The sequence below is a fragment of the Narcine bancroftii genome, chromosome 1, assembly GCF_036971445.1.
Source record: "Narcine bancroftii isolate sNarBan1 chromosome 1, sNarBan1.hap1, whole genome shotgun sequence".
NCBI lineage: Eukaryota > Metazoa > Chordata > Chondrichthyes > Torpediniformes > Narcinidae > Narcine > Narcine bancroftii.
The window spans coordinates 41,523,238-41,538,714 of NC_091469.1; the positions used below are offsets into that span (position 1 = coordinate 41,523,238).

Below are 15,477 nucleotides of genomic sequence, written 5' to 3' on the forward strand. Positions count from 1 at the left end.
ATCAACTGGCACTTCAATTTTATGAGCAGAAATGGATGCAGCCCTCAAGCCAGAGTGGCTGATAATCGACCAGTCTGCCCCGAGGGCCAGAGAAATTTTCAACCACTGGATTGCTTGTTTTGATTACTACATGGCTCGAAACAACGTGGTTGATGAGGCGATACAGTGGGGCCACCTGAACTCTCTGCTGAGGTCCCTTTCACCTTAATGCAAAGAGCTACCACTCTGGCTATAGCCCGGGAACGTCTGACTGCTTAGTATGCAGCGCCACGGAATGTGGTGCTTGCTCGACACCAGTTGCTGACGAGATGCCAGAAACCCGGGGAAAAGTGATGCTGCCTATGCACTGGCTCTCGACTCGCTGGCAAATGAATGTGATGTCAGGGCAGTCAATGTTCAACACGCAAGCGCATTGACATCACATTCATTTGCCAGCGAGTCGAGAGCCAGTGCATAGGCAGCATCAAAATTCCCCGGGTTTCTGGCGTCTCGTCAGCAACTGGTGTCGAGCAAGCACCACATTCCGTGGCGCTGCATACTAAGCAGTCAGACGTTCCCGGGCTACAGGAACAAGTTGGCAACCTGGCCCTGACTCCACCAATCAGGCATGGACAAGTGAGGACTAACATACCCAAAGATCTGCAGGACTGCAAGTATGTTTTCATCCGCAGGGGTCCACACTATCCACCGCTATAGAGGCCATAGGAGAGTCCATTCTAGGTCATACAAAACAATGGCGCCATGTTTGAATTGGAGGTCAGAGACAAGATGGAGGTACTCAATACAGACAGGTTGAAGCCGGCAGACCTGGACCTGGCACGCTCTGACAAGACACCAGTACCACACAACAGAGACACTGCTTTCAGGCATCAAAGACAAAACTGCCGATTCTGGGGTGGGGGTGGGGGTCATGTAGCGGCACGTCGCAGCAGCAATCGGGTCAGTGCTCTGGGCAGCGAGTACAACCAGGAGCCAGAAGACTGCGCAGCGGCACCGACCCTAACAAACGAACCTGCTGTCGAACAGCCAACAGCTTGGGGATAGTGTACAGGCAAGAAGGCATTATAACGCAAGGACTCCCATGTGCCGGAAACCCCCTATTGTTATACGGGCAGTGACGTCAGTTGATGGGGCAAACGGTGGGAACGCCAACAGTATAAAAGCTGGGCTTCAACCCCAATAAAAACAGAGCTATACCTTGCTACACCCGTGTGTGTCTTTCTTTGAGCAGCGCAGCTACAACTGAAAAAAATTGGCTGGAGCAACAGCAGTTCATCCAGTGATGGACTGCGAGGCTAAAAACATTGTTGAATCGTTTAAAAAGTTTCAGCAGAAGTGCAATTTAGCATTCAAATTCTATTTTAAAAATGCAACAGCAGAGAAGAAGGTCAGTTATAAACTTCTCTGGACAGAGGAGCGAAGCCTTGACTTATTTAAAACCTGGGAGCTTACAGAGGTGGGGAAAAATGATCCAAAGCAGATATTTGTAAAGTTTGTTTCTCACCTTGAATCCAGGTCTAATCATAGAATTAAATGCTATGAATTTCAAAGCTTAATGCAAGAGACTGATGAGACTGTTGATAATTTCCTCACTAGACTAAAAATTGTTGCTGCAAAATGCAAATTTAAGGATTATAGAGGAAAGATTAGTTGATCAACTAATATGGGGGAGGGCCCATCCCGAAGTGCAAAAGTCTCTTATAGGGAAGGATAACTGGAAACTGGCCAATGCTATAGACACAACCAGAGCCTTTGAAGCCACAAGGACACAAATGAAATCCCTATCTAGGCAGACCCTCCCACAGCAAAGAGAAGGAAGGGTTGAAGCTATAAAGAACAGAATCAGAAAAATGACATGCAAACACTCCTTCGATGACCGAAACAAATACCCCACATACGGTTCTGAATGTAGAGCCTGTGATAAAACAAACCACTGGGCGAAGATGTGCAAGTCTGGTATGAAGAGAACAGTAATAGCAGTGAAGAAAAAAAGACAAGAAGAAGATCCACCACATAAAGGGAAACAACAATGAGGACTCTGACCCCCAGATACTGGACATAGAATCCATATGAGATATTGGGTGAGATGAAAGAAGGAAGCGAGTTGCACACAAGGATCCAAATACAGAGGACAATCCAGAACAAGCCTACGAAATTTAGCCTAAAGGTTTAGCAGAAAACTGGATCAAAAAACAACATCCTTCCACTCAGACTCTAATGCCAGATGTTCCCAGAGAACATGATTAAAAAGGTATCCAAAAGATGGTGCATTCGAAACAGCAAATGTCACATTAATGGCCTATGGCGGGCCCATGATCAAGCAACTAGGGAGAGCTAAGATCAATAGCTGCCAGAGGTAAAGAACATCCTCTGTATGTTCTATGTGGTAGATGCAGATGGACCAGCAATTCTAGGTCTGGATAGCTGCCGGGAGTTGCAATTGATCTCTGTCAATTATGAGATCCAGATGAAAAAGATATCCAATAGCATCAACAGAAACACACAACAAAAAGAGGAAATAATTTCCACAGAAATACCTGCCAGGCTATGGCTCACAGAGGGAGAACACTCTTTGCTGAAAAAGGAATACCCGAACAAGTAATATGCAACAATGGAACACAGTTCACGTCACAAGAATTCAGAAAGCTGGCTGCAGAGTATGGGTTTGTTATCACTACATCATCCTCATACTACCCCAAAGGTCATGGATTCATTGAAAGACAAGCGCAAACTGTGAAATGCACACTGGTTAAGTGTTGCGAAACAAAAGAAGTCCCAGATCTAGCTCTTCTATCATTACAAGTAACACCTTTAACGACTGAAATGAAGTCTCCAACTTAACTTCTAAATGATAGGAGATATAAAACAACTCTGCCAAGCAAAATACATTCTCCAGAAGATCAGGAGGAAACCAGAAGAAGAGTGGCCGACTCACAAGAAGAAGGACGCCAGCAATATAACAAACAGGCACAAACATTGCCAGAACTCTTCAGAGGGCAGCATGTGCATATTCAAGAGCCGATGTTGAAAACATGGACCCCAGCAAAGGTCATCAGAGAAGCTGAGACACCAAGATCATACATCGTCTAGGCAGACTCTGGCAATCAGCTGAGGAGGAACAGAATTCACATCCAACTGACACAAGATGTGATGAAACAGAAAGCTTTAATACCTTCAAAGCCTGTAACACCAAAGTCAAGTGAGGTGTCAAGTGAAGAAACCACAACCACTAATACTGAAACATCAACACAGCAATTGTCAGGTAAAGCACAACAAGCTACATCACCTACATGTGTACCAGCAGCACAGAGCTCAATGGTAGCAGATGATAAAGGAACATACTGCTGCCAGTGCAATATCAATAAGAACTATTTAAAAATAGTTGTGTAAATAAACTCGTGTACAAGTTCAGTTACTTAAGTTGCACTGGAAAGAAAGTGATAAAGAACACTAAATCTTTCTTTATCTTGAGAAGGAGGGATGTTATATAGTCAGGATAATGTGAACTATTTTGTAACTGTGTAAGAATACACCCCTCTCCCTGCAGTAACAGTAGAGCACCATTGTGGGGCGTATAGGAAATGTGAACAATTTCCTGAGATGGTGGAAGGCATCAGTAAGTAAAGTGTCATCTGTTATTTCAGAAGCCTCCCAAGTAACACAGAGACATAACATTGCCTATAATTTGAGATGCATTCAAAAGTACATGGCTCCATTCAAACTGAAGGCCTGGAAGGTGATAAGTAGCCTGTGTCTCCAAATTCAGCTGTTGGCCATTACCTTGTCAATTTCCAATGTCAATTTCTTGTGGGCTTCCACTGTGAAAGAGCAGCTGCTGTAATACCCATTATCACTGTTGGGAGAAAAGTATCTCATGGGATTGTATATCCATTTATAATCACGTAATCAATAGGAAATTGGGTATCAGGTTACAGGAAGTATCTGACCAAATATCTTTTGAATGTCCCAATTATGCTCATCTCTGATGATGAAAGGAGCAAAGCTAAAAACACCTTCATGCAAAAGGAATCCACTTTTAAAACCTTACCGATATTTTCCATAAAATGCAAACACTCTGCTTTGATTTTTGTTTTTTTAAATGAATCCACAATTTGCAAACTGAACGTGTCCCCTCACCTCCTCCTCCCCCCCCTCGCTCCGCTTGGCAGTCACGCTGTGGTAGTCACTGCGGGCCAGCGCGGGAGAAAAAGGCTGCGGCGGTGGACCGGCTGCGCGCGCAGGCGGCGGCGTCCTCGGGCTTTGCAAACCGACCCAAGGTTCCCGGATAAATCGATCGCGCAGTGTGTTTGCACGCGGCTCCAACGGTCCCGGGCCGAACACGCGACCCCCCCCCCCCCCTTCCTCCAACCCCGGGCGCAGATCGCGCCTCACCATCGCCGTGAGCGACAGAGGAGAAGGCGGCGGGAACAGGAACAACGAGGCCTCTCGCTGCGTCTGGGGAGCAGGTTCCAGCGAGTTCCTTCCTTATTTTATCCCTTTCCCCCCTCCCGAAGAGGCCATGGCTCGGGAGTATAAAGCCGGCGAGTTGATTTTCGCCAAGATGAAGGGTTACCCTCACTGGCCTGCGCGGGTGAGTGAGTGAGGGAGGGAGAGAGGGAGGGAGGCCATGTCGGGAGCGAGCGGGCTGCCGGCCTGCTTGTCTTGACGAGATTGCATCGTTCAGTCCGGGTTATTTACACTGTCAGACGAGAAGCGCTTCGGGGTGGGCTTTTTGTTAATTTGCGGGTGTTGGGACTTTGCATCGTTCCAGTCCATCACGGGGCTGTTGAGGAAGGAGGCGGATCTTTGGCACGTGGGAAGTTGGACCAAATTTGAAGCATTGTCATGCTTTGCACTCTGAAACGAGTGGAGAGGGACCAGCGAGTCGTGGTTAATTAAACTCTCTGCTCAAAGCATTCTTTCCCTCCGCATTCGGCCTTGCACAATTTAAAACGTTAAAGATGCAAGGGCTTTTTTTTAAAAAAAAACAAGCCAAACCCCCTGCAGCCGCCGTGTTGATTTCTGATGCCGTAACAGGGTGAGCAAAACGTGCTCGGCTTTTTTTTAAACTCTACCTTGTTAACTAAAGGTAGGTGCCGTCACCGAATGTTTATTGCAGTACTGGATGAGTGGATTGGGAAGACAACCTTGGCAAGACAGCAGGGATTTTTTTTGAAAAGGATGTTCACTTGACCACACCATGCCGGAGAAACTCAAAAACCCCAGCGTATTTCATGCAGTCAAGATGAGAACCAACGTTTCGGGCTTGATCCCTCATTTACTGCTGACAATGTTCTCCGCTCCGTCTTTGCCATTTTTCCATTGGAAGAGTGTTTGACGGTGCATCTTTTTATTTCCACTTGAATGCTGTCAGATTTATCCCCTCGTGTTATCTGACGAAAGACCCCGTTTCCTCTTGTGTTTTCAGGCTGATTTTTCATCAGAATTGCATGTGCCCTGCTGCCTGAAATAGTGGAATGCTGCTTTTCTAAAATTTACTGAGTACAGTGGGTTGCTCCAAATAATTCAGACCGGGTCTGTGTGAGGGCTTTCAGAAATTTGTTGTGACTTTGTGGATCAAACGTTGGCTTTTAAAATGTTAGATTTGGGTTCAGTGATTTTGACAAGAATGTTGTCCTCTGGCGAGCGTACCTGTATCTGGTGTATCTGGTGGTTCCATTGACCAGAAGTTCATTGATATTTTCAAAATTGCAAGGATGCATCATTGAGGGTAATCGATCATTATTGGCAGGACATAACTATTGTGCATTAAAATACAACTTGAAAGTTATAATTTACTGTCTGAAGCCCACTTCTTTAGTTGTGTTTTTTGGGTCAATGGAATCCCTTAAATTGAACACAAAATAATTCCAAGCCATATTATTAGATGCAGCTATTCCTCCTTTTCTCTGTAAATGTTGCCATATCAAATGCCAAGTCCTTTACAAATCTCAGTCCAGTGGCCATTATTTTTGAAATTGCCGTTTTAATGCTAAATTAGAGGGAGACAAACTTCTGGGTCATCCATTAAAGTGAGTGTTGACTTTGCTCACCATGTTGTTGGATAGACAATTGATACTTGAATTAAATCCTTGCTGCGCAATATACTGCACTAGTGTTAATTTATGATGCATCCCTTCAATTCGGATCAAACTTTAAAAGATTTAGACTTGATCAGTTCTCTGAGTGATGCTTGTTTCATTTTCAACACCCAGTATTTGGTAAAATACTTAGTCATTATTTTAAAAATAGCTTGTAGCAAAATTACTATTATTACCACTGTTTCACAGCTTGGAATGTGATGAATAAATAATGTCTTTGTTTCTTCAGATTGACGATTTTGCTGATGGGGCAGTAAAATCTTCAACAAATAAATATCCCATTTTCTTCTTTGGAACTCATGAGACGTAAGTTGTGATTCTTGATCTTTTATTTGAATGGTTCTGAGACCTTGACTGATTACCAGGTTAGATTACATGCATTTGATAGAGAAACAAATATTGGTCCAATTCTTTCAGTGGCCTCTAGATTTTGAATAGAACTTCCATTCCTCAACCAATCCCTGGTATGTTAGAGAGCCTGTTTCTTGTTATGTCAGCCTTATTCCCAGTCATCAGGGCAAGAGGTTAAAAAGTAAGGTGTTTTTTAAATACTTTAATTCTAAACACAAAGATCTCTTTTATTCATTAAAAATTGAATTATTTAAATAAATAATTTGTTAGTCCTACAAAACCTTACAATTTTGATAGGAGCCTTTATCAAAGGCTGACAAGTCATTCTGTGTTTAAGACCACACTAATGCACTGCCTGAAGACTGAATGTCCCTTGGAGCAGTGGGCAGCTCAACTGGCCCTCTTCCACCTGCCCAGGCAAGTGCAGGCTGGTGAGGACTAAGGATAGTGGAGCAAATTTGACCAAATTATCTTCTGTGAAACCAAAGGCCATTTTTTTTTTACTTAAATGATAAGAACCAGAAGATTTTGCGTCATTCCTAATCGAGACTCTTGCACCAATTTGCCCTTTTTTGTGAGCATCCTAATTTTTAAAAATATAATTGCATTTTTTAAATTGCCTTCCTTTCAAAAAAGATCCTTTGTGTGTGTCTGAGTTGTTGATTTTATAAAGGGGGTGATATGTGCCATGTTTTTTGGTAAAATTGTTTCATGGTGATTGGATGTTGAAGTATACTGTGTGAAGAAATGAAATTTATTTTCATATTTGTAATCTATTGAGAGAGATCTTGCATTTACATTGTCTTTCACCACCACTGTGTTTTAAGTTCCTTGCACTGAAGTACTTCACTGTTATTACTGTAATGCATTAATCTATTTGATGTGTTGGCTGAGATGGGGGAACTGATGTGCATTTTGTTTGAATAGTATTATGGGCTCGGCCTAATGATGACTCTGACAGTTGAGAATTGTCAGCCTTCATTGTGTGTTTTGAGATTGGAGATGGTTTTCAGCTTGCTGCCTTGTGATTCAAGAGTGTGAGGCGCTGCTGATCCACAGCTTAATACTAAATGTTTTTAATAATACTAATTACAGTATGACTAGACATGTACTGATATATGAAAATGTATAACATTTATTAATTTGGTTGCATAGTTTTCTAGTTATGGGGAAGGATTTTGGTTTTTGTTTCATTGATGCGTTAACTGAATGGTATATTTCTGACCTACAAGGTGTAAAAGATAAAGCATTTACTTACAAAAACTTTTCAGTGCTTACTTGGGGCCACGAGACATTTATCCATATGAAGAAAACAAGGATAAGTATGGAAAGCCCAACAAAAGGAAAGGTTTCAATGAGGGACTGTGGGAAGTTGAAAATAATCCAACCGTCAAGTTTCTGGGACAACAGGTGAGTTCAATATTTGGTACAAAACAAGCATTCAAACGTGAATCTTGTTTTATCACGGACTGGAATTAAATTTCTGTGGAGATGCTGAGGTTAGTTGATTGTTTGGATGTTAATTCAATTGCTTTAATTGATAAAACTTGGAAAAACACACTTCTTGTACATTTTTAAATCCTTTAAATTTCTGATTACAAGCAAGGACTAATTGAATGAGAAACACAAATAATGCTGATACGGAAAATTTGAACAAACCTGCTGGATGGACTCTGGGAGTCAGACATCATCCATGGGTACAAATGGTCAGGAAACATTTTGGGCAAGGTCACTTTACTGAAACTAAGGATTTTTTTTCCATTGCATAATAAACAGGGCCCATATGTAAAAGGATACAAGGGTGGAAGGTACAAGAGGTGGAGAAATAGGTAGGGGAAGAGACAACTAGGAAGGTTGGGGGGAGGGTGGTGAAAGAAAAGTAAATCCAGGAATATGGAAAGAAGAGATGTAAATATTGGAACCAAAGGAAGTTAGTGTTATGTAAAATTGGAAAAACTAATCTTCATGTAATGCTGTCCAGGAGGAAAATTGTGCAGTTCCTCAAGTTTAAATTTGTCCTCACCCTGACAATAAATGAGGCTGAGGACTAGAACATCTGTGTTGGAATGGTTAGGATGTTGAAATTGTTGGCTACAGGAACCTCAAATTTTGACCCACAGAGCAGAGCAGTCTCCCAGTCTGTTTTTTCCCAACAATGTAATGGAGAGAACACTGCATACTGTAGATTAGTTTGGACAATGCTCTCCTCACCTGGAGGATCTCTGTGGGCCTGGATGGGGAGGGGGGGGGGGGTAGAGATGTGGGGATAGGTTTTGCAATTTTTGTGATTATGATGGGAAATTCCTAAAGGGGTGGAATGGTGGGTCCAGAGGGAAAAGTAGACCATGGAGACGATGGGAGCCTCAAGATAGTTATGTGCAGGTACAGAATCCTTTATCCGAACATCTAAAATCCAGTAAGTGGGGAGAGAGGCGGCAGCGCGAGTTGGGCGGGCAAGGGGGTGTAGACCAGCTGCACGAGTTGGGTAAGCGAGGAGGGGGGGTGGGGGGAGGCACCAGGGTGACTGGAAGGGGGTGGGGGTGGATATGGCAGCACAATTCGGGTGGGCTTAAATCTGACTTATCGAAATTCAGAACACACTGTTCCCCAAGAGTTCCGGATAAAGGATCGTGTACCTGTATAAGGAAATGCCTGGAACTTGTAGGAAAATACTAAATTGGGAGAGGGCATATTCTGACATTGTGAAGTAAGGGCAAGGCGGAGTTAATTGAGAGCAGGTCTGCAACTGATAAAGGATTGTTTAAAGACCAGCTAATAAGAGTCAGTTTGGGCATATATGAATAAAGGAGGACTAGGGTGGAAAGGTCAGAGATTCTTGGATGATGGGAGAAACTATTAATCTAGCCAGAAAGAAAAAGGAGGCATATGTAAGGAATTAGAGGACAAGGTGTGGTACTGATTACTTATTATCATGTAATAAAATAAAAAATGTTATATTGCACAAAATTGCCCTTAGTCTCCCATAAGGCAGACAAAGATCTGCCATCAGCATTGTCCAGCACCCCTTACAGTCAGAGAAAGAGAAGCAAGATTCCCACTTGGTAGCAGAGAGAATTCATAAGCTTCATGGTCAGGATTGAACAGGTGCCACTGGAATTGAGGCCATAGGTCCAATAATTGCACAATTGTGCCTCCCAATCTCAAAGGGATACCTTATGTAAATATAAATATTTTTCTTGTTTGAATCATTAAAACTAATTTTATATTAATGAAAATAATATCAAATTTCAAATAAGTATTTCTTTGAATGTAATATTTTATTCCATTCATCTGCTTTCTGTGAGTTAAGGTTAGTTTCATTTTAAGTGATATTACCTTATACAATCTTGTAATTGTCAATACCGTGTAAATGCCAGCCCCCCTCCTTTTTGACCCTGTCTGCCTGCCAATTTGAGCTCCAGACACCCCAAACACACTCACCATCCGGTCCCAGATATCTGAATGCCTGATACCTTGAATGACGCAGGTACTTCATGCAGTCAAAAGTATGACCCATTGTTTTGGGAAGAGTATCGGGTTCGGTGGATTCACAGAGAGACGAGTGTGACAATCATACGTAACTTTTATTAACACGCAGGAAACAAATGGGAAGATACAGACTTTCACCTCTGATCTCAGTTAGACTTGGTCAATGGTAAACCTATATTCGACCCTGCTCATACACTACACACACTGTTTCACTTCAGTGACTATATAGATGTTGACTTCTGTCATCAGTTGAACTCCAACAACCTATATTCAACCCTGCTTACACTAAACAGGGACTCTTACACATGCTCCTGGTTTGCTGATCAATGGGTGTGTGACTCTACTGCAAATATTGATCTATCACAATACTATGGCTCAGCTTCAGTGTATTGCATACCTTACCTGTGACCCTTCCAGCAATACCCACAGTAGCAATCTGGCATGGAGCAGTGTCTGGGGCTTGGTCCACAAGGCAGAGAGAAAGAATGTGCTGTGCACTGATGTTGTATACCAATGCTAATCTGGGCGTTTCTGCCAATAATGACCCCAGGTGATTAACTTGGCCAATGGCAAGGTATGCATTAAGGTGGCTGGAGTCCAACCTTGATTGACAGGTGATGTGACTTACAAATAAATTTCAGATGGGGAGGACAGATGACCACTTGAAATACACACATTCTAGACAGGCAGGGAAGCCATGTTTCCTCGACACACAACACCCGTGTAAAAGTTGACCCACCCCCGGCCTTTCCAAATTTGACCCGGAAATCTGGTCCAAAAAATTTGACAAATACATACAGGAGTTAATTTTTCTGGATTATTTAATTTTCTTGTTTTTCCATCTCGTTCATGTTTAATTTTATAATTTTTTCTTGTAAGTTGGCAACAGATATTTCACTGTGTTCCTGCAAACAGCTGTTTCTATAAATGAGAGGGGTGAGTGCTGGCTGGTTGATTGAGATGGTCCAGCTGCTTCATTTAATTGATTAAAAGCCTTGGACTTGCTTTGTTGCTCAGTGGTCACTGTATTGATAGGAGAGCTCAATCTTGACATGACATCCAACAGCAGACGATGATTAAAATACAACCTAAAGCATATTAACTGTTAATAACTTTCGGGTAATTTTAGAATTCTAATAAACGCGTTCGGAAGTTGTCAACTGATAAAGACGGCGAAGAGGAAAAAGAAGCCAGTGGTTCCAACCTGGGAAAAGAAGAGTCTGATATTGGTAGTTTGCCAGAAATTGACAAGCAAAGTGATGAGGTTTGTACTTTTTTTTTTCAGGATGTCATTGTGTATTACAGATATTCTTTAAGAATCTGCAGACTCGATGGGGCTACTTCATCTCCTATATCTTGTGAAAAGTACTTGAAAAATTATCCTTCTCCAAATCCTATTATCATTATCTTGATTGTTTTCAGATGACCCTCAAAAGTAAGACCCAACTCAGTCTTGAATGTTTCCACTTAATATAATATCTAGCAGAACTACGTGCGGCACAGTTAATGTGGTGCCCACCACAATACTATTACAGTGCCAGCGACCCGTGTTTGAATCTGACACTGTCTCTGAGGAATTTGTACGTTCTCCCTGTGTCTGCGTGGGTTTCCTCCAGGTGTTCTAGTTTCCTCCCACATTTTAAAAAAAAAAGTATGGAGGTTGTAGGTTAATTGGGGTATTTGAGCAAGACAGGGTTGTGGGCTTGAGGGCATGTTACTGTGTTGTACGTCTAAATTGCAAATTAAACGTGCTGTGGGAGCACACATAATTGCAGTGGTGAACCAGCCCCGCTTGTCATACGTGGTCAGCGGGGCAGCCGCACCAAAGATGGCGTCGTGAGTCTTTCTCTTCCGGTATTGACCGGAAGAACGCATATGTGCTTGCGTCAGCGTGACGTGAGTTCCGGAATGTGAGGGGCAGGCTGCAGATGGTCTCAAAGTAAATTAGTTGTGCTAAACGAGCTCACAGTCTGCTGTCTCAGTTTTTTTGCTGTGTTCACCCACAACCCGCAACACTGCTGACACTGACAAGACTGCACATTTTGAAGACTTGACACACTGGACCCGACAGTTGTAGGCAACATTGTGTTAAAGCCACCTACATTCTGGACGAGCAGACCCACACTTGGTTCGGCCAAGCAGAGGCCCACTTCCATATCAAGCAGATCACCTCAGTTTCGACAAACTACTTCCACGTCGTTGGTTGCTAGACCAGGAGGCTGCCTCATAAGTCAATGATCTTAACATGGCTTTAAAGAACCTCCTCATTAGCACTTGCAGGCTATCATGACACGAATGGGCTGTCAGGCTCCTTCACCTGGATGGCCTAGGGGACAAGGAAGCTGTCTGCTCTCGTGGACGAGATGCTCACCTTGGTAGAGGGACACAGGCAAATGCCCAAAGACATTAAGCTGACTTCAGCAACCCATGTAAAGTAGTGGCACGGGAGGATGCTCTTTACTGCTCTAAACGTGAACCCACAGGCACAGTCAACCGCGTACGAGGCTGCTGCCCAAACCAATGCCCAAGGCCAGTCCAACGCATGAGTAAGAGCCTCCCCACCCGTGAACTGAACAGCCTGACTCAAAATGGTGCTTCTACCATCAACGGTGGGGTGCAGGAGCATGTAGGTGCTGCCAACCACAGTTGGTGGCCATGGTGGTTGGCCACCTGAACAGCCTACTCCACGTCTGGGACAGAATCTTGGGCTGCAGATTAGCATAATTTCCCCTGCATCGCTCAAAACTTCGTGGCCCCACCCTGCGCACAGCCAACAATGCTGCCATTAAAACTTTTGGACAGAGGCGCATCTCTGACAGTTTCGGCGAGACCGCTTTCAATTTGTCATTCACATTGGCATCCGTGGACAAGCCTCTTCTGGGTGCAGATTTCCTGCAGGCACACTATTGGTAGACCTCCAGGGCAAACAACTGGTCCACTCAGACTTTCCAGATAGTGCCCCTTGGCACATCCAACGAGCCAGCCAATACACAGCCAGTACAGCCTCCTCCTTACCAGCTATCCCTCCATCCTGCATCCCCAGTTCACTGTTGTCATGCCGAAGCACGGCAAACAGCAGCACATAGCGTCCACAGGCCCGCCAGTGCATTCTCAAGCCTGATGTCTGGCCCCTGCCAAGCTCAACAATGCGACAACGTCAGACGACTATCCGATCCTTCACATCCAAGACCGCAGCAAACCTTCATGGTGCACTCATCTTCTCCAAGGCCGATCTGATCTGGGGATTCCACCAGATCTCCGTTCACCCAGATAATGACAAAAGACCGCTATCATCACCCCTTTTGGGCTTTTTGAGTTTCTTTGCATGCCATTCGACCTGAAAAATGCAGCGCAGACCTTCCAGCACTTCATGGATGCAATCGGCAGAGACTTGTCTTCTTCATCTACCTGGACGATATCCTGGTAGCAAGCAAGTCTTGAGGAACACATCTCACATGTTCACCAGCTTTTTGACCAACTAGCTGAGTTCAGCTTCATGATCAACCCAGTGTAGTGCCAGTTCAGACTTGAGGAAATCAACTTGGGTCACAGAATCACCAAGGATGGTGCCACTCCTTTACCCGACAAGATGAAGGCAAAATGACAGTTCACCAGACTGATGATTCTGAAGGGACTGCAAGAATTCATGGACATGGTGAACTTCTACAACAGGTTCATACCTGCAGCTGCCAGTATCATGCTCCCACTCTTGACTAATGTCGAACTCCAAGAGAGACCTCGAATGGACTGATGAGGTGTAGGCTACTTTCCAGAAGACTAAAGAGGCCTTGGCTGCCGCAACAGTGCTTGCCCACCCACACATGGACATGCCCACAGGCCTCACTGTTGATGCATCCAACACAGCGGTGGACCGTCTCCTGGAACAGTTTGTCCTTTTTCAGCTGTCACCTACGAGCACCTGAACTGAAGAACAATGTGTTCGACAGAGAACTGCTAGCCCTCTACCTGGCAGTCTGTCATTTCTGCTGTTTCTTGGAAGGCTGGCCTTTTAAGGTCTACATAGACCACAAGCCATTGATGTTTACATTCTCCAAATCCTCTGATCCGTGGTCCACCCACCAGCAGCGGCAATTATCTTGCGTTTCGGAATTCACTACCTCCATCAGCCACCTCTTAGGCAAAGAGAACGTTGCTAACACACTCTCCAAGCCGGATGCTCACAACCTGTCACACGGCATCAGTTACCATTATCTGGTTCGAGCCCAACAGGACGATCGCGAGATCCACCATTTTAAGATGGTGATCATGAGTCTGCAGCTCCGCAACCTCCCACTGGCACCAATGGTGTGACCTTGCTCTGCATCATCTCCATAGTCCAGCCACTACCAATCATTCTTGCCCAATGGTGACGGTTTTCGATAGGCTACACAGCCTTTCCTATCCCTCCATCCAAATGACTGTATGGGTGATATCCATTCACTTCGTCTGGCAAGGGTTGCGGAAGCAGGCTAGTGAATGGGTGAAAATCTGCACGCACTGCCAAACTGCGAAGGTTCAGTGGCACTCCAAGCTCCGCTTCCAACAATTTGACACACTGACTCGCAGGTCCCAGCGTGTCCACCTCGACCTAGTTGTCCCCTTGCCAGTCTCCTTAGGGTCTCGCTATCTGCTCACAATAGTAGACAGATTCACCCGATGTCTGGAGGCCCTCCCAATCCCATTGACACTTGTGCCAGAGCTTTCCTTTCCACCTGGGTCTCCTGTTTTGGAGTCCTGGCACACATAACTACTGACCAGGTGGGGGAATTCACTTCCATCCTTTGGAATAAGCTTTCCAAACTCCTGGGTACCCAGCTACACCGCACCACTGCCTACCATCCCCAGTCCAATGGACTAGTTGAGCGTTTTCATTGCCACCTTAAGTCGGCACTGATGGTAAGGCTGGAGAGACCAAACTGGGTAGATGAACAGTCATGGGTGGTCCTCGGTATCTGCAGAGCACCGACGGAAGACCTCGACCTCCTCAGCAGAGTTAGTCTACGGTGAGCCCCTTGCAGTCCTAGTCCATTTCCTCCCTTCATTGCCAGGGCAAGATTCTGGCACCGCCATTGTACTAGAAAGACAGACAAATTGGGATCACTCGCACCACCACTGCCACCCACACTCTGCTTACTCCGCAGGTTTAGACACCTGCGACTATGTGCTTCTTCACTGGGGCAGACACAGGCCACCCCTCCAGTGCCCCTATGAGGGATCCTACAAGGTGCTCCAGAGAAATGCATCTACTTTCATTTTTGACATCAGGCAGAGAGGAACTTTTCACCCTAGACCGCCTCAAGCCAGCACACTTGGACTTGTCAGAGTTGGTAACAGTCTCACCACCAGTATGTAGAGGTTAGCCACCAAAGCAGCAGACCTCACCCACGACACGGAGTGAGACCACCGGGGCTGATTCTTCTGGGAGGGGGCAGCGGGGGGGAGGGGTCCTGTGGCAGTGCATATAATTACAGTGGTGAACTAACCCCGCTTGTCACAGGTTGTCAGCTGGGGAGCCGTGGCAAAGATGGCGTCATGA

The 15,477-nt window shown here is 44.8% G+C and overlaps 1 protein-coding gene across 2 annotated transcripts in view; it reads left to right on the forward strand.

Annotated features, from left to right (window-relative positions):
* The first annotated feature begins 4,206 nt into the window (after positions 1-4,206).
* psip1a (PC4 and SFRS1 interacting protein 1a) overlaps positions 4,207-15,477 on the forward strand; it is a 54,668-nt gene continuing 43,397 nt past the window's right edge. The window contains exons 1-4 of one of the 2 annotated variants that reach the window (XM_069924780.1): positions 4,216-4,591; positions 6,331-6,407; positions 7,724-7,862; positions 11,071-11,205. In XM_069924780.1, the coding sequence (XP_069780881.1) occupies positions 4,520-4,591; positions 6,331-6,407; positions 7,724-7,862; positions 11,071-11,205 (423 nt within the window). In that variant the 5' untranslated portion in view covers positions 4,216-4,519. Of the gene's footprint in view, positions 4,592-6,330; positions 6,408-7,723; positions 7,863-11,070; positions 11,206-15,477 lie in introns of both variants that reach the window. The other variant, XM_069924769.1, reaches the window with a different exon arrangement.